A 21152-nucleotide genomic window follows, 5' to 3' on the forward strand; every position below is an offset into this window, starting at 1 on the left:
CGGCACCTCCGGTGAGGAGTTTTCTGTGAGTGGATTCAGGGCCCGGCTGAAAGAAGCCCCTAGAATACCGGCACCTCCAGTGAGGAGTTTTGTGTGTACTATTCTGACTGCATGACCACTGTTCGCTCTATTTGGTAGCTGTGTTCCTCTGTGAGGTTAACAGGGTACAGCGTTCTCTTGTCTTAAGTGACTCTGTGAAGTAACAGAGTTCACTTATAACGCCATACAGTTACTCCTGCACGGTGGACCCCGGGTTGCGATCGCACCGATTACTCTATAAATATCTATTTGGTGTGTTCCGCCAAACCCTAACATCTATGTTTTGATTATATCCAAGAACTTCAATTTTCTAATGGGCTCTGAAGGTTTTTACAAGCCCATTTTATTACATGTCCCTAACATAAGAAAATCAATATATTAATGTACAGATATAAAGGAGTGTTCTGAGATCAGAGTGGAAACGAATTAAAATAATGGGAGTAAACAGTGTAAAATCTCAATGCTGTTTCAGCTCTGCTGCACTGGCACTCCCTACCTGGCTTCATTGAAAATACCTTAAAGGGGTTTGTGCCAGGTTTGGAAGGTATCCCCTATGCATTAGATAGGCAATAACTGCCTGATCTTGGGTGGTTTGAAAACTGGGACCTCCGCCAATCTCGAGCCACAGAAGATAGCCAAGCACTGCGCTCTGCTAGTCTTTGGCACTCCCACTGAGAATGAAGAGAGTAGAGGTGCGCATGTTCAACCTCTGCCACTACTGAAAGGATTGATTAGGGTCCCAGCCGTCGGACCCCAGCAATTCAGGTCCTCTATCCCTGAAGGTAGGGGATAACTTCTAAACTTGGTAAAATCCCTTTAAATATATGTGTTTGTTAGATGCCAAAAGTTTTTCATTTGGGGGCAACCAGCGTTTGAGGGATAGTGCTGACCACTGTCAGTAGTGGTGATACCGACAAGAACGCTACATACTAAAAGGCTTCAGACTAACATCACCCGCACATCCTTGGTGGTGAACATATCTGTGTTTTTCCAACTTACAAGCTAATTTGCCAAGAGTATTTGTACTGTGGCATGTAAGGAACTGTACAAGATCTAAGGTTCTGTGGTATCTACCATGAAGACGCAGCAGATCCTCTAAGTCCTGTAAATTGCTCGGTGCGGCCTCTATGGATCAGATTTATCATCCAGCACAACCCACAGTTCATTGATCAGATCGGATGGGATAGCCTTCACGTATATCGAGGATCCTTGAGCGCCTGTGATTTTACAAGGTGATCTTCATTGGATCACTTTTGATCGGCACTAACCGATCGGCACGACCCGCTGTTTTGGAGATGTTCTGACGCTATCACAGAGTCCCACAAAGACCCTAAAATCTTTATGGTTGCCCATTTTTTATGCATTAAAGGGGTTGCCACAGTTTTTGTGACTGCAGACTTGTGAATCCTCACATTGCACGCACTGCGCGCTGTGAGGATTCACCAGTTTCGAAAGTGGACGATTTGCATACTTCCGGCCATAATTCGAACAGACGTGTCTAGCCTCACTCAATACATGTGCATTAAGCGAGACCGTGCCCAACTAGTCTGCATGTGGCCGCATGTATGCAAATCCTCACAGAGCGCAGTGTGTACGATATGAGGATTCACAATTCTGAAGTCACACAAAGTGACTGCAGACTTGTAGCCTAAGGTCGGACAAGCCCTTTTACATTCCCGATACATCTCATTCCTTCACAGATGTGACAAGATAACCAAAAGTGCTCAATTGAAATGGTTTAAATGCTATTGCTGATCTCTTTGTATAGTTTTCTCTAAGGAGAATGATGTGCAGCAAATTAACTACCGTAAATGCGTCTTTTCATACCCTTTCTCCCGACTTACCATATAGGCGAAAAATAGGGTAAGATGACCACCTTTAAAAAAATAAAGAAAAACTTTTGCAAAACTTTTTTTTCTTATTACAAAGCTTTTCTTATTGTTTTCGGGAAACCCCAAAACCAAGAGGTAACAGTAAAGAAAGACACATATGTGGCGAGGGACCTGCTGACCATTTACATGGAAAAAAAAAAGTACAATACGCAATAAATTGGCTCAAGACGCAAAACTGTCAAAAAAAAAAGGAAAAGCAAACATTTATTGAACTAATTAGCACAACTATATTGGGAGCCTGGAATCTCAAAGGAAAATATTTTCAATCTGTCCATTGCCAGTACTAAGTATTCCTAAACCTGCACTCCGTGTGGGACTGGAATAATTTAGTGCCTCATCTCCCATAGGTTCTAGAACACAAGATGGAAGCCGGATCCAGCAATAACTGATCTATTTCACTGGCGCTGGCACAACCACGTGTTAAGATTGGCTTTTAACTTATGGTCGCTGTAACTACTAAGCGCTGTGATTTCTTTTTTCTCTTCTCTTAAGTGGTAACTTGCCAACTGTAAAGCAACTTGGCTTTTATTTTTTGTTTTTATAAACTTCCAACCCGTATAATTTTAACCCACTTGCCCTGTCTATAAACTACACATTAAAAAAGGTTGCCAGTTCTGTGCAGCTTTCATCTAGTTAAACAGTTAAAAACATCAGAACATCAAGGAGTCCATCAAGGGCTAAAGGATTATTGTGTTCAGTGTAGAATACAAGTCCAAATTGATGTATTTTGCTGTAAAACACAAGTCAATGATATGAGAAAAACTAAATTTGCCACAAGGGGTAAGTAATGAGAAATAAAATGTGTGTATGGGTTATAAGCAGTGATGAGTGAGCATGCTCAGGTGCTAACCGAGTGACTTTGGCGTGCTCGAAAAGTATGTTTGAGTCCCCGCGGTTCTTCGACAGCTGCAACATATCCAAGTATTGCCTAACAAGCAGACAATCCCTGCATGTGTTGTGGTTGTCGAACAGCCATGAGACATGCAGCTGCATGGACACAGCCATGAGACATGCAGCTGCAGGAACTCGAACATACTTTTCCAGCTTGCTGAAGACACTTGTTTGAAACCTGAGCATGCTCGGGTAACACCTTTTCCGAGAACGTTCGCTCATCACTAGTTATAAAGTTTTACTATTTTTTTTAGTCTCGTCCAATTAAACTGGCCAAAACGGCATCTTGACTTAAATCAGCTATAACAGGAGCAATTTGATTCTAGAACATGAAGAATTGAAGAAAAGTAACAAAATCAATGCTTATCACATAAAAGGTTCAAGAGACTGTCTGGTCATTATGGTCTACCGGATGGGAATATAAATTTATATCTGAGCTATGTGAGACAGTGACCCCTGTTACAGCTAGGGGGCGCTGTTTGTTCTCCCCAGGATGCGCACAGAGGCGTGGTGAGGCCATGAGGGGGTGTTGTAGTCGCAGGTGTTGCTGTGATTACAATTGTTAAAAGCCCTGTAGTATAGAGAGGTTTTAGAATTGAGTCTGAGGAGTCTCAGGAGTGTCAAGGCCAGAGTGAGGCCTGACAACCCACAGCATACACAGTGGTGCTGCTGTCCATGATGACTGGTCACGGATGTGGACAGGTCTTGTGCCCGGAGGTGAACCGGAGGTAGACTGTCCTGTGCCCGAAGGAAGGACTGGCGTGTGTCACAGCTGCAGACAGGAGGATGTCAAAGTCTGTGTATGGACTAGCGTGTGTAGAGACTGCAATCTAAAGGATGCTGTTATGAACTGGTGTGAATTGAACACTGAAGTTATATGAATTGAAGTTATATGCTTGGAACTTTTTCTGTGTGAAGATAACGCATTAAAGAGACTTTTATGTTTGAACTTTGTGGGTCACTGCCTCTTCACTGCTACAGGTGCCTTATACCAGGTAGACTATAGAGACTGGATAGTTACAATGACTTGTACCAAAAAAGTATGAAAACTCCCATCCGCAGCTCCTGCTCTTGCTGTTTTTAGCGGCAGCAGGTTTCGGATGATGGCATCAGTAGTCCAATCAGATGACACCAGTGACCGAAGGTAAAGTTTATACCTCCGATTTACAGCTGAGTGCTCACGCTGTCTTCTGACAGTGTGGAAACCGCGGCTCTCTGACCGGCGGGGAGGATTTCCCCGCCGATCAGAAGCGGTGTTTGCCGTGCTGTCATGCACATGATAGCACAGAAAACACTGGATGTTCGGACAGCCGAACCCAAACAGTAACACGGACTTCCTTGTGAAGTCCGTGTTCGGTGTCCATGCCAGAACAGTAGGTGTTCGGGTTAGCCCATCACTAGTTATGCAGATTTTTGTCATGTCATTGTATTGTTACTGTTTTGTTCCTGGTGGTGAAAAAAATCTTTTCTTCCTGTATACTACAAATTACAACCTGTTCGCACATTTCCTAATAGCTCAGTGTGTTATTAGTATGATTCCCAAGTGAAAGGTCTCCGGCTCAAATTGAGGAGCAGTCATGAAAATTTCCCAAGAAAAGAGAAACATCATCATCCAGCTCATCTATAGCGGTCTCTCGGCCAAGAAAATTGCCAAACTGCATCATGTGAGCGCCATGACAGTTGGAGGAATATGAAATGAAGTCCATCCATCTTTTCAGAAGCCAAGAGGTGGACATCCAAGCAAAACATCACAAGCTACAAGTCGGCTCATCACAAGGTCTATCAATTCTGGTGCGACAAACATGGCAGTGGAGGTGGCTCATATGCTTCATAATAGTGAGATTGCAGATGTTAATGCAAACACTGTGCGACGCATGTTACACAAGTCGGGACGTGAAGAAGCCTCGACGTCAATATCGTCATAAGAAGAATCGGCTTGTGTTTGCAAAAAAGTAAAAAAAGTGGATAGTAGGAGATTGGAAATGGGTGATATGGAGTGACAAGATGAAAGCTAATAGACTAGGGTCTGACGGGTGCAAATGGATCTGGAAGAAACAAGGGAAAAAGGGGCTAAATGATGGAGGTATTGAAGGAACTGTCAAGTTTGGTGGAGGAAGCCTGATGATATGGGGTTGTTTCACAGCCAAAGGAATTGGATATTTGATCAAGATTGATGGTGGTCTCAATGCTGAGCTATATGTCAGTATCCTACAACACGAGTTACTTCGTACGCTCAAGCACCATGGATATGAAAAGGACGACATAGTGTTCCAGCAGCACAACGACCCGAAGCATACATCAAGATTGGTGAAGAAATGGTTAAGTGACAATGAAGTAGAGGTGGTGGATTCCCCTCCACAGTCCTCAGACGTCAATCCAATCAAACACTTGTGGGTAGAGTTGAAGAAAATACCAGTATGCACCAACTTTGTGAATATGTAGAAGAGACCTGGGATCAGATTTCAGTCGAGACATGTTTGTATGTGAGAGATAGCATGCCCAGAAGGATTCAGGCAGTGGTGAAAGCCAAAGGTGGATTTACAAAATACTAACAAAATAATAAAAATATAAATTTAGATTTTAAGGAGCAAAATAGTAACAATACAGTGACATGACAATAATCTGCATAATTGATTATATGCTATATACTGGGCTGTGCTATATACTACATGGGCTGTGTTATACACTGCGTGGCTGTGCAATATACTACGTGGGCTGTTATATACTGCGTGGGCTGTGTTATATACTGCGTGGGCTGTGTTATATACTGCGTGGGCTGTGTTACATACTAGGTCGCTGTGCTATATACTACGTAGGCTGTGCTATATACTACGTAGCTGTGCAATATACTACGTGGCTGTGCTATATACTACGTGGCTGTGCTATATACTACTTGGGCTGTGTTATATACTGCGTGGGCTGTGTTATATACTGCGAGGGCTGTGTTATATACCGCGAGGGCTGTGTTATATACTACGTCACTGTGCTATATACTATGTAGGCTGTGCAATATACAGTACAGACCAAAAGTTTGGACGCACCTTCTCATTTAAAGATTTTTCTGTATTTTCATGACTATGAAAATTGTACATTCACACTGAAGGCATCAAAACTATGAATGAACACATGTGGAATTATATACTTAACAAAAAAGTGTGAAACAACTGAAATTCTGTCTTATGTTCTAGGTTCTTCAAAGTAGCCACCTTTTGCTTTGATGACTGCTTTGCACACTATTGGGATTCTCTTGATGAGCTTCAAGAGGTAGTCACCGGGAATGGTTTTCACTTCACAGGTGTGCCCTGTCAGGTTTAATAAGTGGGATTTCTTGCCTTATAAATGGGGTTGGGACCATCAGCAATGAATAAAAATTTGCAACTGGAATATTTCATCCAGAGATATCTAGAATGTGGTATTTTAGTGTTCCCTTTACTTTTTTGAGCAGTGTGTGTATATATATATATATATATATATATATATATATATATATATATATATATATATATATACAGGTCCTTCTCAAAAAATTAGCATATAGTGTTAAATTTCATTATTTACCATAATGTAATGATTACAATTAAACTTTCATATATTATAGATTCATTATCCACCAACTGAAATTTGTCAGGTCTTTTATTGTTTTAATACTGATGATTTTGGCCTACAACTCCTGATAACCCAAAAAACCTGTCTCAATAAATTAGCATATTTCAACCGTCCAATCAAATAAAAGTGTTTTTTAATAACAAACAAAAAAACCATCAAATAATAATGTTCATTTATGCACTCAATACTTGGTCGGGAATCCTTTGGCAGAAATGACTGCTTCAATGCGGCGTGGCATGGAGGCAATCAGCCTGTGACACTGCTGAGATGTTATGGAGGCCCAGGATGCTTCAATAGCGGCCTTAAGCTCATCCAGAGTGTTGGGTCTTGCGTCTCTCAACTTTCTCTTCACAATATCCCACAGATTCTCTATGGGGTTCAGGTCAGGAGAGTTGGCAGGCCAATTGAGCACAGTAATACCATGGTCAGTAAACCATTTACCAGTGGTTTTGGCACTGTGAGCAGGTGCCAGGAAGCATGAAGTGCTCCAAAATCTCCGGATAGCTAGCTGCATTGACCCTGCCCTTGATGAAACACAGTGGACCAACACCAGCAGCTGACATGGCACCCCACACCATCACTGACTGGGTACTTGACACTGGACTTCAGGCATTTTGGCATTTCCTTCTCCCCAGTCTTCCTCCAGACTCTGGCACCTTGATTTCCGAATGACATGCAAAATTTGCTTTCATCAGAAAAAAGTACTTGGGACCACTTAGCAACAGTCCAGTGCTGCTTCTCTGTAGCCCAGGTCAGGCGCTTCTGCCGCTGTTTATGGTTCAAAAGAGGCTTTACCTGGGGAATGCGGCACCTGTAGCCCATTTCCTGCACACGCCTGTGCACGGTGGCTCTGGATGTTTCCACACCAGACTCAGTCCACTGCTTCCTCAGGTTCCCCAAGGTCTGGAATCGGTCCTTCTCCACAATCTTCCTCAGGGTCCGGTCACCTCTTCTCGTTGTACAGTGTTTTCTGCCACATTGTTTCCTTCCAACAGACCTACCATTGAGGTGCCTTGATACAGCACTCTGGGAACAGCCTATTTGTTGAGAAATTTCTTTCTGGGTCTTACCCTCTTGCTTGAGGGTGTCAATGATGGCCTTCTTGACATCTGTCAGGTCGCTAGTCTTACCCATGATGGGGGTTTTGAGTAATGAACCAGGCAGGAAGTTTTTAAAAGCCTCAGGTATCTTTTGCATGTGTTTAGAGTTAATTAGTTGATTCAGAAGATTAGGGTAATAGGTCGTTTAGAGAACCTTTTCTTGATATGCTAATTTATTGAGACAGGTTTTTTGGGTTATCAGGAGTTGTAGGCCAAAATCATCAGTATTAAAACAATAAAAGACCTGACAAATTTCAGTTGGTGGATAATGAATCTATAATATATGAAAGTTTAATTGTAATCATTACATTATGGTAAATAATGAAATTTAACACTATATGCTAATTTTTTGAGAAGGACCTGTATATATATATATATACTGTATACTAGATGGTGGCCCGATTCTAACGCATCGGGTATTCTAGAACATGTAGGTAGTTTATTTATGAAGATTTCAGAATAATGCAATGAATACACAGGATTCATTTGGCCGGGAGCGACCAATCAGCGAAGCATGGTTCAAATCCTGCGCCAATTCGCGGCCGGACTGCGTCTGTCGCTGATTGTTTGTGGCCGGCTGTAGTATATAGCACAGCCACATAGCGACGTAGTATATAGCACAGTCTACGTAGTATATAGCACAGTGACGTAGTATATAACACAGCCCATGCAGTATATAACACAGCTCGTGTTTAAATCCCGCGACCAATCAGCGATCCGGGATTTCCGCGACAGACGGAAGTTACAGACAAACAGACGGAAGTACCCCTTAGACAATTATATATACAGAAGATACTGCTCAAAAAAGTAAAGGTAAAAGTAAAATTATATATATATATATATATATATATATATATATATATATATATATATATATATATATATATATATATATACTAGATTTGTTCAAAAAGTTTCATAACCTGTTTTGGGACTACAGTTCCCTTAATAACCTTCGTTGCTTTTTGTATGTCCTTCTTGTCAACAGGAGCACGAAATTGTACACAATATTTAGAATTCGTTGTGTACCGAGATACTGAGCATGCGTCAAAATGAAAACTGCTGCATGCACAATAAAGGGAACTGATGAGCCAGAGAAGGAAAACAATAAAGGAGTGCGGGGGGCAGGGAGACCATACTGAGCATTAGTGGAATTGACAACCAGCGCGCTCAATAGGAAATACACCGGCCGCCCTTTGAAAACGACCTGCCTAATGATGTCCTGTTTCAGGGTAGGGAGAGTAACTGTGGGAAGTGATCACAGAGCCCTCCTCCGATGATGGTTTGTTCCAGGGAGGAAAAGGATTGCGTGTAAGTGACAGTTGACATTGACTTATAGGGTGGCTAGTAGTGATGAGCGAACGTGCTCGGATTAGGAGTTATCTGAGCATGCTTATGTGCTAAAGGAGTGTCTTCTGCATGCTCGGAAAATAGGTTCGAGTCCTCACGGCTGTTCGACAGCTGCATCTCATGCAGGCATTGTCTAACAAACAGGAAATCCCTGCATGTGTTGTGACTGTCGAACAGCTGCGAGATATGCGGGAGCGGGGACTGGAACATATTTTGTGAGCAGCACGTTGAAGACACTCGGTTAGCACCTTAATCGAGCACGTTCACTCATCATTAGTGGCACCTCAAATAGTGGACACTAAAAATCCAGCTTTATACCTCCTGGTGGGCAGAAAATTTGCATATTAAGCAAATTTAGAATCTGCAAGTATTGCATCCAACGTGTTTATAATGACTACTACTAACCCTACTTGTTAGAATCTGGACCCACATCAGTGGAAGCCTTCTACTAGCGGCCAACATGGCCCATGACAGTTTGTTAGTGACACGGACAGCACAACCATAAAGAAGTTTGCTCCAGTTACACCGGTGTAGAAATGTTCTTGGAATGGTCTGTAGTGGCCTACTGATTGCCTAGACCTTAGCTCAAAGAAAGGTGAGGGTCCCGATTCAATAGCTGAGGTCTGGAAGGGGTGTAGATGGAGATACCTGGTCAGCTGCGAGACACAAAAGGAAAAGGAAAAGCGAAGCACCTTGCTTAAATTTTGCTTGATTGTGGCATTGTCTCGATCAACGACCTTCACCATTTCTTGACTTCCCATGTACATGGCATTTGCTGTCAAAAGAAATCAACAGTAGAGAAAATAAATTTGTGATTAGTGAAGATAATATTCAGAAAAAGGAAAGACAGATGTTCAGTGACAGTAACAAGAGCCATCACTGATGTTACACGTGGCCTGATGTCTACACTGGTGACTTTCAATGTCACGTTGGGTGTAGATATCGAATCTGAACACAGTGAAAAAAAAAATAGAGTAAAAATCAAAGCAAAAAATATTAGATTTCATAACTTTTATAAACTAGAAGCCAACTATATAATCCAGGTTATGAAACTTAATACTTTTTTTTGTTTGGTTTTCATTAAAAATTTACATTTTGTTTAGGTATGTTAAAACAAAAGATGGTTAGTTTTTAGGTGATAAAGAAGTGTCTTGAAGTACTCCAGATACAACCTGACATGAAACAGCCCGTATCCTTGTCAATGTAATGCAGACATAAAACAGTCTGCCAATGTAACAGAGAGAGTGATTTAGAGGGATTTTCCAGTTTTGTCTAGTTTGTTTGAAAAAAAATAAATAATAATAATAATAATATATATATATATATATATATATATATATATATATATATATATATATATATATATATATATATATATAAACTTTACTCACTCTCCACAAGTCCAGCGGTAAGTTTCTGCTGCTGTTCCTGGTGTCTGTATTGTCTGCAGTGCTGATGTCATGTCGACAGCGCTGCAGCCAATCAGTGAGCTGGTGCCGTCAGCTCGGACAGAGCCGCTGAGCTCAGTCACTGGCTGCAGCGCTGTTGACGTGGCATTGATTCTGCAAACAATAACAGACACCAGAGCAGTAGCGGAGACTCAGCGCTGGACCTGAGGAGGGTGAACGAAGCTCATTTTGTTTCTTTAACAATGTCGAAAACCCCTTTAAACACATCTGCATTCTGCCAATGTACTACAGAAACAGGCTGACATAAAATAGTCTCTTTTGCTAACGGGTCCACATGTCTAACGTTTTGCTGGATATTACTGTAGGACTCCTATGTCTAAAAGGTACAATTTCAATACAATTCTAAAGTTGCTATATCTTTTACTATAAAGATATTTCCTAAAACTTAAACCTGGTCTAACCCTATGAAGTGGTAAGGTGCAATATCTTATCCTCGGACATGGGAAATATTTCTTGGAAAGATTAGACTATAGAGCTTGAGCCACCACTCATTTAATGGGTCAGAGGTAATGGGTCTATGGTACTGCTCAGAGTCAATCAGCAGCTTGTTAGGTTTTTTTTTTTATTGTGTTAATTAAATCTTTTATTGTATAATCTCAGAGTATTGTTCGGTGTGATAGAAATAAAATAAAATATTACATCCTCAATAATGAAGAATGAACGTGTTCTGATAAGGTGTTATCCGAGCAAGCTCAGGTGCTAACCGTGTGTCTTCAGAGGGTTCGAAAAATATGTTCGAGTCCCTGTGGCTGCATGTCTTGCGGCTCTTCGCAGGTGCAACACATGAGGGGATCAGCCGTTCCGCAGGGGTGGAGCCAGAGGCAGCCGAATGTGCTGAGTTGCGAATCTGCACAACACTGCTGTCAGCGGAATGGTGGCCACTGTCGGGTACTGCACATCCGCCTTCTATTAGAATCAATATGAAGCAGATATGCAGTACCCAGCTATGGCCACTATACTAGCTGCCACCGGGAGCAGCTGGCTGGCGGGGATGGATCGATTGGAATGGGGGGCGGATGTGCAGTACTTGGCCACTTTTCCGTTGACAGGGCTGTGCTGTGCAACTTCGCACTCCGGCTGCCAGGACTGCCGGGTGTCACACTCCCACTGACCAGATATTTGGGACCTATCACAAAGATAGGCCATTAATATAAAAGTCCCTGATAACCATTTTAGCTGCTGTCTGCACCATAAGTACGGCAGTGACGGATCAGTAATAATGGACCCAGCGCTGGAAATGTCATGATAACAGGAATCTATGAAGAAATGCTTACATTCGATGCTTGAGACCTAGCGGAGAAAACAAACCTAGCGACAAAAAGAGGTCGGAATAGGAAAACTTTTACAGACTAAATCGCGGAAAGTGAAAAAGAAGTGAAAAATAATATGATACAATTGTTTCTATTACATGTTTAATGAATGTTAAACATAATTTGGATGGACATCCCCTTTAAGTATGTTATTAATCTCGCTATTAAACGATGTCTTGAAATCATCTGTGGAGTGACAGTGCCAAGCTTCCGTTACAACAGCGTGACCAGCGCCATTAAGAGGCAGGAGTCTCGAGTGTGCTAATTTCTCCATCTTACAAGACGTCTCTGCTTTACACAACACACGAGCGATGTTATTCCATCCGCTGCTGTCACATTCTCGATCCAATAATTTTTTTTTAATTTTCCTCCTAAATGTAAAACCATACCACATACTGTTGCTTGGCCAAGCATCTGTGGTCCTTAGTGACATAACATAGATACACAGTGGTGTCGTATGGAAAGAAAAAATGCCTACAGTCCAAGAAAGCGCTAGCAGAAACAATTAGGATGGACTTACAGACTTTAGAGGGCCGGAATCTCAAACATAAAGTGACTACAAGCCAACGTATGTCTTAATAAGAAGACAATTTATCTTTGATTGAAATTCCATTACCAAGCCTTCGAGTGGCGCTCTTTCATCAAGGTTTCATAAGTAGGAACCTGCTGTAATTTTTTTGTCATTTGTATGTTAGCTTACTGACAGGGCACTCCACCCTTCAACATGTGGTGATTTTAATTATAGCAGGTTCCTACTTACCTATAAATGCAGGCATTGCTGACAGAGGTGTCCACATTCACCCAGGAATTCAGACATCAGCCTAAGACAGGTGTTCACACACGTAGGTACCCATCAGTTTTTGAGACCACCTTGACGATGGTTGATGGGCAGATATAATTTGGCCACAGTTTATGATAAGCATCTCAATTTTTTTCCTAATATTCAAAAGCTGTATTGCTATTCATATTTCATATACTTCACATTGACATGCTTTAGCATGATAGAGTGCAACCTTTTTTGTATATCTATCAGTAATTATAAAGCAATCGTGACAAATAATATCAGCTGGATCAACTGATGGCTTATAAAAAGTTGTTTCATTGCCAAGGTGCCACACAAGAAACATCATATGATGGGTAAAACCAGTGAGATGTCTCTATACCTTTGCAGCCTTATTGTTGCAAAACATACTGATGACATTGGTTACAAAAGAATTTTTAAACTACTGAAGACTCCAGTGAGCACTATTAGGGAATAATCTGGAAGTGTAAAGAACATAATATCACCATAAACTGGCCACAAACATGTGCTTCCCGCAAGATTTCAGACAGAGGATTGGGATCCAATGGGTACCGTTTGTCCTTGCGGAGAGTGACATTTTAAGCATGCAGAGATGAGGAGACTTCTTAGCTGCAATGCTCCTCTGGAAAATATGAAGAGGACTAGAACTCTAGTGCCACCTATAGGAAGTATCAATCCTAAAAGTCAATGTCAATGTCTCAGCATGCTTAACATGTCACTCTCCGCAAGGAGAAACGTTACCCCTTGGATGCCGGTCAGACGCCTCTCATACAGCCAAACCAGATCTCCACTTTGCACTGACGAGGGGCAGCACCCCGAAACACCGTGTCTGCAAATTGAGATTCTTGTTTGGCTTTTATCCTAAGTCATATGACAAGGCTCATTAAAGGGTTGACATTGAATTTTAGGATTGATACTTCCTATAGGTGGCACTAGAGTTCTAGTCCTCTTCCTCTCTGAAGAGACAATTTGCAGACAGAGGATTGAAAAGAATTATCAGAAGAGTTGTCCAAGAGCCAAGGACCACCTGTGGAGAGCTACAGAAAGACCTGTTATCAGCAGGTACAATTGCTTAAAGGAAACCCAATAAGTAATATACTCAACGTCCATAGCCTGTATGCATGCTCACCACGCATGACTCCTTTCCTTTGAACAAAAAGCAAGTTCAAGCGTGTTTAAAATTTTAGTCAACAAAATTTAGACAAGCTTGTGAAATACTGGAAGAATATAGTCTGGTCATATTAGATCAAAATTGAACTCTTTGGATGCCATAATACACACTATATTAAAACACCATACCAACAGTGAAGTTTGGAGGTGGGAACATCATGGTGTGGGGATGATTTTCAGCATACAGGACTGGCAAACGTCATGTAATTGAAGGAAGGCTGAATGGACAAATGTACTGAGACATTCTTGATAAAAATTTGCTTCCATCTACCAGGATGATGAAAATGAAACGAGGGCAGACATGTCAGCAAGGCAGTGATCCCAAACACACAGCCAAGGAAACTTCAACTGGTTTCAGAGAAAGAAAATAATGCTGATAAAATGGCCCAGCCAATCACCAGACCTGAATCCTTTAGAATATTGAAGGAAGGAACTAAAGCTCAGAGTTCATAGAAGGAGCCATTCAGGATGTGAAGAGTGTTTGTGTGGAAGAATGGGCCAAAATCACACCTGAGCAATGCCTGCGACTAGTTTATCCATACAGGAAGTGTCTTGAAGCTGTCAACAACAACAAAGGCTTTCGTTTGAAGTATTAAATAAATTTCAGTAAGCATGTGTTAAGAGTTGAGTTTCCTCTGCTGCACAGGGGGAATCTCGATCCGTGTCTGCTGCGGTCTCCCATTCTGCATCGGCCGCAGTGGAGCCTGCTCAGCGGAGACGTCGGTCCCAGCGTCTCACTGAGACTGATACTGTGCAAAGGGTTACTGCTGCTTCTCCAGGCTCTGCTATTGTACCCTGCACTGATCTGCGGTGAGCAGGCTTTTCTGGGACTAAGTCCTGCTTTGCACACACTGAGCATGCCCAGGGTAAGATCTCTCAGTGGAGATCAAGGGTCACATGCTCAGGTACTGCAGCCAAATCTATTGGTCCTTCTAGGAAGGTCCTGTAGGTGCGCAGACTCTGTAGCAGCCTCTCATTGGTCCTTCTAGGAAGGTCCTGTATGTGCTGCAGCTATTTAAGGCTCGCATGGCCGCACGGCCATGCGCTAGTATCTTCCTAAGTTATGTGCTTTGCGCCAGTGTGGTCATGTGTTTGTATGTGTTCAGGGACCCGGCTGAAATAAGCCCCTAGAATGCTGGCACCTCTGGCGAGGAGATTGTTTGTGTGTATTCAGGGACTTGGCTGAAATAGGCCCCTAGAATGCTGGCACCTCCGGCGAGGAGTTTCGTGTGCATGCATGACCACTGACTACTCTCATTTGGGTAGTTAGCCTGTGCCTCTGTGAAAGTCTAACAGGGCACAGAGCTTTGCTTTCTCGGCCGCTCTGTGAAGCTAACAGAGCTGGTTCATACCGCCATATAGTGCCGCCAATTACTTAGCAGCAGGTTCTTTCCTGCACGGTGGATCCCGGGTTGCGAACGCACCAATCCCATCTAATATATATATTCGGTGCGTTCTGCCAACCCTAATAGTATACTAGCGCCAGGATCTGGCTATGGTAATGGCGGATGAACAGCGATTGCAGGGGTACATCCAGCTGCTGGAGGACCGGTTGTCGTCTTTTGAGCGTGCAACCTTGGCGGTGGATGTTACCGCAATAGCTGTTCAGGCTGCTAGCGTGGCTGCAGCAGCTTTACCCACTGCCACCTCTGTTCCGACCTTATCTCACCTCCCATTGCCTGAGTGATACTCTGGGGACAGTAAGTCCTGTAGGGGTTTCGTGAGCCAGTGTGGTATACACCTCGAGCTCCTGGCTGCACGTTTTCCCACAGAGCGGGCAAAGGTGGGATTCATAATCTCTCTTGTCGGACAGGGCGTTGGAGTGGGCTACGCCGCTGTGGGAGCGCAACGATCATGTGGTGCGGAGTATTCCTCGGTTTCTGGACACTCTGAAACAGGTCTTTGTAGGACCTCAAGTCACCCATGATACAGGGCTCCAACTGCTGGCTTTGACTCAGGGTTCAACCATGGTCAGCCATTTTGCGGTTCTCTTCCGGACATTAGCGTCTGAGTTGGAATGGCCAGATAAAACCCTCATTCCCGTATTTTGGAGGGGGCTGGCTGACCATGTGAAGGACGCTTTGGCTACTAGGGAGATTCCCGCCACACTGGAGGAGCTCATAGCTGTATCAACTCGCATAGACCTTCGATTTCACGAGCGAAGGTTGGAGCGAGCCCAGTGTAGGCCGAGGTTTCGGCTGGCTCCCACCTTCGCCAGACCTCTGGAATCTCCAGTCCAGGCATCCGAGTCAGATGAGGCCATAGAGGTGACACGAGCGGGATCCAAGTCCCAGTCCACTCGTGCACATAAGGTCTGTCATGTTTGCCGGCAGTCAGGAATCTTGCCTCCAAGTGTCCTCAGCAGTCGGGGAAACGTCAGCATCTAGTGGCAGTTGGAGGAGGTACACTAGAGACGGCAACGTTTGCCTCAAAGTTGTCCTTCAAGGGGACAATTACCTTAGGCCCATCCACTCTTACGGTAGAGCTATGCGTGGACTCTGGGGCGGAGGGTAATTTTATGTCATCCGCTTTGGCCCAGCGTCACGCAATACCCCTGGTTATGCTCGCCAAACCAGTAACCATTCGAGTGGTAAATGGGTCGACACTACCCTCACAGATTACCCACCAAACCATTCCTATCACGCTTTCTGTGTCTCCATCACATCAGGAGATTATCTCCCTATTAGTCATTCCTGAGGGAATTGATGAGGTCCTGTTGGGGATACCATGGCTACGCTATCATTCTCCTCATATAGAGTGGTCCTCAGGGAGAATTTTGGGATGGAGTAAATCCTGCGAGGGTAGATGTCAGAGGGAGTGCGTTCAGGTTGCTACAACACAGGTACCCGCAGATCTTTCCTCTCTCCCCAAGCACTATTGGCCTTATGCAGACGTGTTCTCCAAAAGGGGTGCAGAGACCCTTCTGCCTCACCGCCCCTATGACTGTCCTATTGACCTCTTGCTTGGTGCTGAATCTCCCTGGGGTTGAGTCTATCCATTATCTCTCCCGGAGACGGAGGCAATGTCTCAGTACATCCAAGAGAATCTGGCAAGAGGATTCATTAGGAAGTCAGTGTCACCTGCAGGGGCTGGGTTCTTCTTTGTACAGAAGAAGACTGGAGACTTACGTCCATGCATAGACTACAGGGGTCTTAAAGCCATCACAGTTAAGAACAAGTACCCATTACCCCTGATATCTGAGCTTTTTGATAGGCTACGGGGAGCAAGGGTATTTACAAAATTAGATCTGTGGGGTGCCTATAACCTGATTCACATCCGTGAGGGGGACGAATGGAAGACGGCTTTTAACACCAGGGATGGGCACTATGAATACCTGGTGATGCCCTTCGGGCTCTGTAATGCTCCAGCCGTTTTCCAAGACTTTGTGAACGACATTTTCCGGGATATGCTCACCACCTCGTTCGTAGTCTATCTGGATGATATTCTCATCTACTCTCCAGATATTGACTCCCATCGGAGAGATGTTCGCAAAGTCTTCGACCTCTTACGGGCAAACTCCCTCTACGCCAAGTTGGAGAAGTGTGTGTTTGAGCAGGAGTCCTTGCCTTTCCTTGGTTATATCATCTCTGCCCAGGGTTTGGCTATGGATCCTGCCAAGCTACAGGCTGTGATGGACTGGCAGGAACCCCATTCTCTTAAAGCGGTGCAGCGCTTTATGGGGTTCATTAATTACTATCGTCAGTTCATCCCACACTTCTCAACTTTGGTAGCTCCCTTGGTTGCCCTCACTAAGAAGGGAGCAAATCCCAAGTTGTGGTCTGAGGAGGTCTCCAAGGCCTTTCTCTCGATTAAGTCACACTTCGCTAGCGCTCCCATCCTACATCGCCCCGATGTAGATAAGCCATTTATCATGGAGGTGGATGCCTCATCCGTTGGTGCTGGAGCAGTCCTTTTCCAAAAGGATGCACAAGGTCGGAAGCATCCTTGCTTCTTCTCCAAGACCTTCACACCAGCGGAGAGGAATTATTCCATCGGGGACAGGGAGTTGCTAGCCATGAAGTTGGCTTTTTCAGAGTGGAGACACCTCTTGGAGGGAGCTCGCTTTCCCTTCCAAGTGTTTACTGACCACAAGAACATATACAGAAGGCCCAGCGGCTGAATTCTCGCCAGGCTAGATGGTCCCTGTTCTTCTCCCGGTTCCATTTTACTCTCCATTTTCTCTCTGGGGAGAAGAACATTCGTGCCGACGCTCTCTCCCGCTCCGTAGTGTCATCTGAGGAGGAGGAGCCTCGACTTATTGTCCTTTCTGAGAGCCTGAGAACTGTGGCTCCGGTTTCGCTAGAGTCCGTGCCCCCAGGCAACACTTTCGTACCAGCGAATTTGCGACCAGAGGTTCTCTCTTGGGCTCACTCGTCCAGAGTGGGTGGACATTTTGGGACCAAGAGGACATCTGAGCTTTTGGCGAGGACGTACTGGTGGCCGCATATGGCCCGTGAAGTCGGGGACTATATTTGGGCGTGTGTTTCCTGCGCCAAGAATCGGTCTCCTCGGCAACGGCCTGCTGGGTTACTTTACCCCATGCCGGTGGCAGACAGGCCCTGGGAGATGGTCGGGATGGACTTCGTGGTGGGCTTACCCAAGTCTCGTAGCTGCACCGTTATCTGGGTAGTCACCGATCATTTTTCTAAGATGGTGCATTTGGTGCCGCTTCCACGGTTACCTTCTGCACGGGCCTTGGCGGCGTTGTTCATAAAACATATTTTCCGCTTACATGGAATGCCTGATAAAATTCACAGCGACCGGGGTCCCCAGTTTGCGTCTCGGTTTTGGAGAGAGCTCTGCCGTTTACTCAGCATAGAGCTGAATCTCTCCTCTGCATATCATCCCGAGACGAATGGGTTGGTAGAGAGAACCAACCAGACTCTGGTGACATACTTGCGACATTTTGTCTCTGCTAGGCAGGATGACTGGGCATCTTTGCTACCTTGGGCGGAATTTGCCTTGAACAACGCCGTAGCCGATTCCACTGGTCAGACTCCTTTTCTCCTTAATTACGGCCAGCATCCGCGTGTCCCTGTGCCCATGCCCGTGTCATCCACCGATTCTAGGGTGGCAGACTGGGCGGTGGAGGCACGTGACATCTGGGACTGCACACAGTATGCCATCCGGGCCTCCAAGGAGAGAATGAGGGTTTCGGCTGATACACACCGGCGGCCCGCTCCGACCTTTGCTCCTGGCGACTTAGTGTGGCTCTCCGCCTGTAACATCAGGATGCGAGTTGAGTCCACTAAGTTTGCGCCTCGCTACTTTGGCCCGTTCAAAGTTCTGGAACAGGTCAACCCTGTGGTCTACCGTTTGGCTATTCCTCCACGCCTTGGTATCACCGATACTTTTCACGTTTCCCTCTTAAAGCCCATTCATTTGTCCCGGTTTTCTGAGTCATCTGCCGGGACATCAGGTTAATCCACGGATGAGTTTGAGGTGAATGCTATCGTGGGGTGCAAGGTGGTACGTGGCAAGAAATTTTATCTGGTGGACTGGAAGGGTCACGGTCCAGAGGATAGAACCTGGGAGCCTGTGGAGCACATTCGGGCTCTGCTGCTCATTGCAGCTTTTGAGCGTAGCGAGGCTCAAGGAGGGGGGCCCTAGGAGGGGGGGTAATGTTATGAGTCGAGTTTCCTCTGCTGCACAGGGGGAATCTCGATCCGTGTCTGCTGCGGTCTCCCATTCTGCATCGGCCGCAGTGGAGCCTGCTCAGCGGAGACGTCGGTCCCAGCGTCTCACTGAGACTGATACTGTGCAAAGGGTTACTGCTGCTTCTCCAGGCTCTGCTATTGTACCCTGCACTGATCTGCGGTGAGCAGGCTTTTCTGGGACTAAGTCCTGCTTTGCACACACTGAGCATGCCCAGGGTAAGATCTCTCAGTGGAGATCAAGGGTCACATGCTCAGGTACTGCAGCCAAATCTATTGGTCCTTTTAGGAAGGTCCTGTAGGTGCGCAGGCTCTGTAGCAGCCTCTCATTGGTCCTTCTAGGAAGGTCCTGTATGTGCTGCAGCTATTTAAGGCTCGCATGGCCGCACGGCCATGCGCTAGTATCTTCCTAAGTTATGTGCTTTGCGCCAGTGTGGTCATGTGTTTGTATGTGTTCAGGGACCCGGCTGAAATAAGCCCCTAGAATGCTGGCACCTCCGGCGAGGAGATTGTGTTTGTGTGTATTCAGGGACTTGGCTGAAATAGGCCCCTAGAACGCTGGCACCTCCGGCGAGGAGTTTTGTGTGCATGCTAGTGTTGAGCATTCCGATACTGCAAGTATCGGGTATCGGCCGATACTTGCTGTATCGGAATTCCGATACCGAGATCCGATATTTTTGTGATATCGGGTATCGGTATCGAAACAACATTAATGTAAAAATGTGTAAAAGAGAGAATTAAAATAAAAAATATTGCTATACTCACCTCTCCGACGCAGCCTGCACCTTACCGAGGGAAGCGGCAGCGTTCTTTGTTTAAAATTCGCGCTTTTCTTTCCTTTACGTGAGTCCCGGCTTGTGATTGGTTGCGTGCCGCCCATGTGACCGGGACGCAACCAATCACAGCAAGCCGTGACGTAATTTCAGGTCCTTCAGGATTTTAAAATTACGTTCCGGCGTTGTGATTGGTTGCGTCGCAGTCACATGGGAGACGCAACCAATCACAGCAAGCCGTGACGTAATTTCAGGTCCTTAAGGATTTTAAAATTACGTCCCGGCTTTGTGATTGGTTGCGTCGCAGTCACATGGGAGACGCAACCAATCACAAGCCGTGACGTCACGGGAGGCTGGACACGCGCGCATTTTAAAATGGGCGCGTGTCCAGCCTCCCGTGACGTCCCGGCTTGTGATTGGTTGCGCCGCGATCAACCAATCACAAGCCGGGAGGCTGGACACGCGCCCATTTTAAAATTTTAAAATGTGCGCGTGTCCAGCCTCCCGGCTTGTGATTGGTTGACCGCGGCGCAACCAATCACAAGCCGGGACGTCACGGGAGGCTGGACACGCGCGCTTATTAAAATGGGCGCGTGTCCAGCCTCCCGTGACGTCCCGGCTTGTGATTGGTTAATGGCGGCCATGTTGCCGAGACGCGGACCAATCACAGCAAGCCGTGACGTAATTTCGTCACGGCTTGCTGTGATTGGTCCGCGTCCCGGCAACATGGCCGCCCTGACCAATCACAAGCCGGGACTTCACGTAACCAAGTAAAAGCGCGAATTTTAAACAAACAACGCTGCCGGTTCCCTCGCTGAGGTCCAGGCTGCGTCGGAGGGTGAGTATAGCGATATTTTTTATTTTAATTCTTTCTTTTACACATTTATATGGATCCCAGGGCCTGAAGGAGAGTTTCCTCTCCTTCAGACCCTGGGAACCATCAGGAATACCGTCCGATACTTGAGTCCCATTGACTTGTATTGGTATCGGGTATCGGTATCGGATTGGATCCGATACTTTGCCGGTATCGGCCGATACTTTCCGATACCGATACTTTCAAGTATCGGACGGTATCGCTCAACACTAGTGCATGCAT

The 21152-nt window shown here is 45.2% G+C and overlaps 1 protein-coding gene across 3 annotated transcripts in view; it reads right to left on the reverse strand.

Moving 5' to 3' along the window:
- Nucleotides 1-21152, reverse strand: part of LDAH (lipid droplet associated hydrolase) — a 242756-nt gene that overhangs the window by 13348 nt on the left and 208256 nt on the right. For all 3 annotated transcript variants that reach the window (XM_077291490.1, XM_077291489.1, XM_077291488.1), the window contains exon 6: nucleotides 9571-9653. In XM_077291490.1, coding sequence (XP_077147605.1) covers nucleotides 9571-9653 — 83 coding nt within the window. The remainder of the gene's footprint in view (nucleotides 1-9570; nucleotides 9654-21152) is intronic.

This window comes from Ranitomeya variabilis, chromosome 2 (genome assembly GCF_051348905.1).
Source record: "Ranitomeya variabilis isolate aRanVar5 chromosome 2, aRanVar5.hap1, whole genome shotgun sequence".
In the NCBI taxonomy this organism is placed as follows: domain Eukaryota; kingdom Metazoa; phylum Chordata; class Amphibia; order Anura; family Dendrobatidae; genus Ranitomeya; species Ranitomeya variabilis.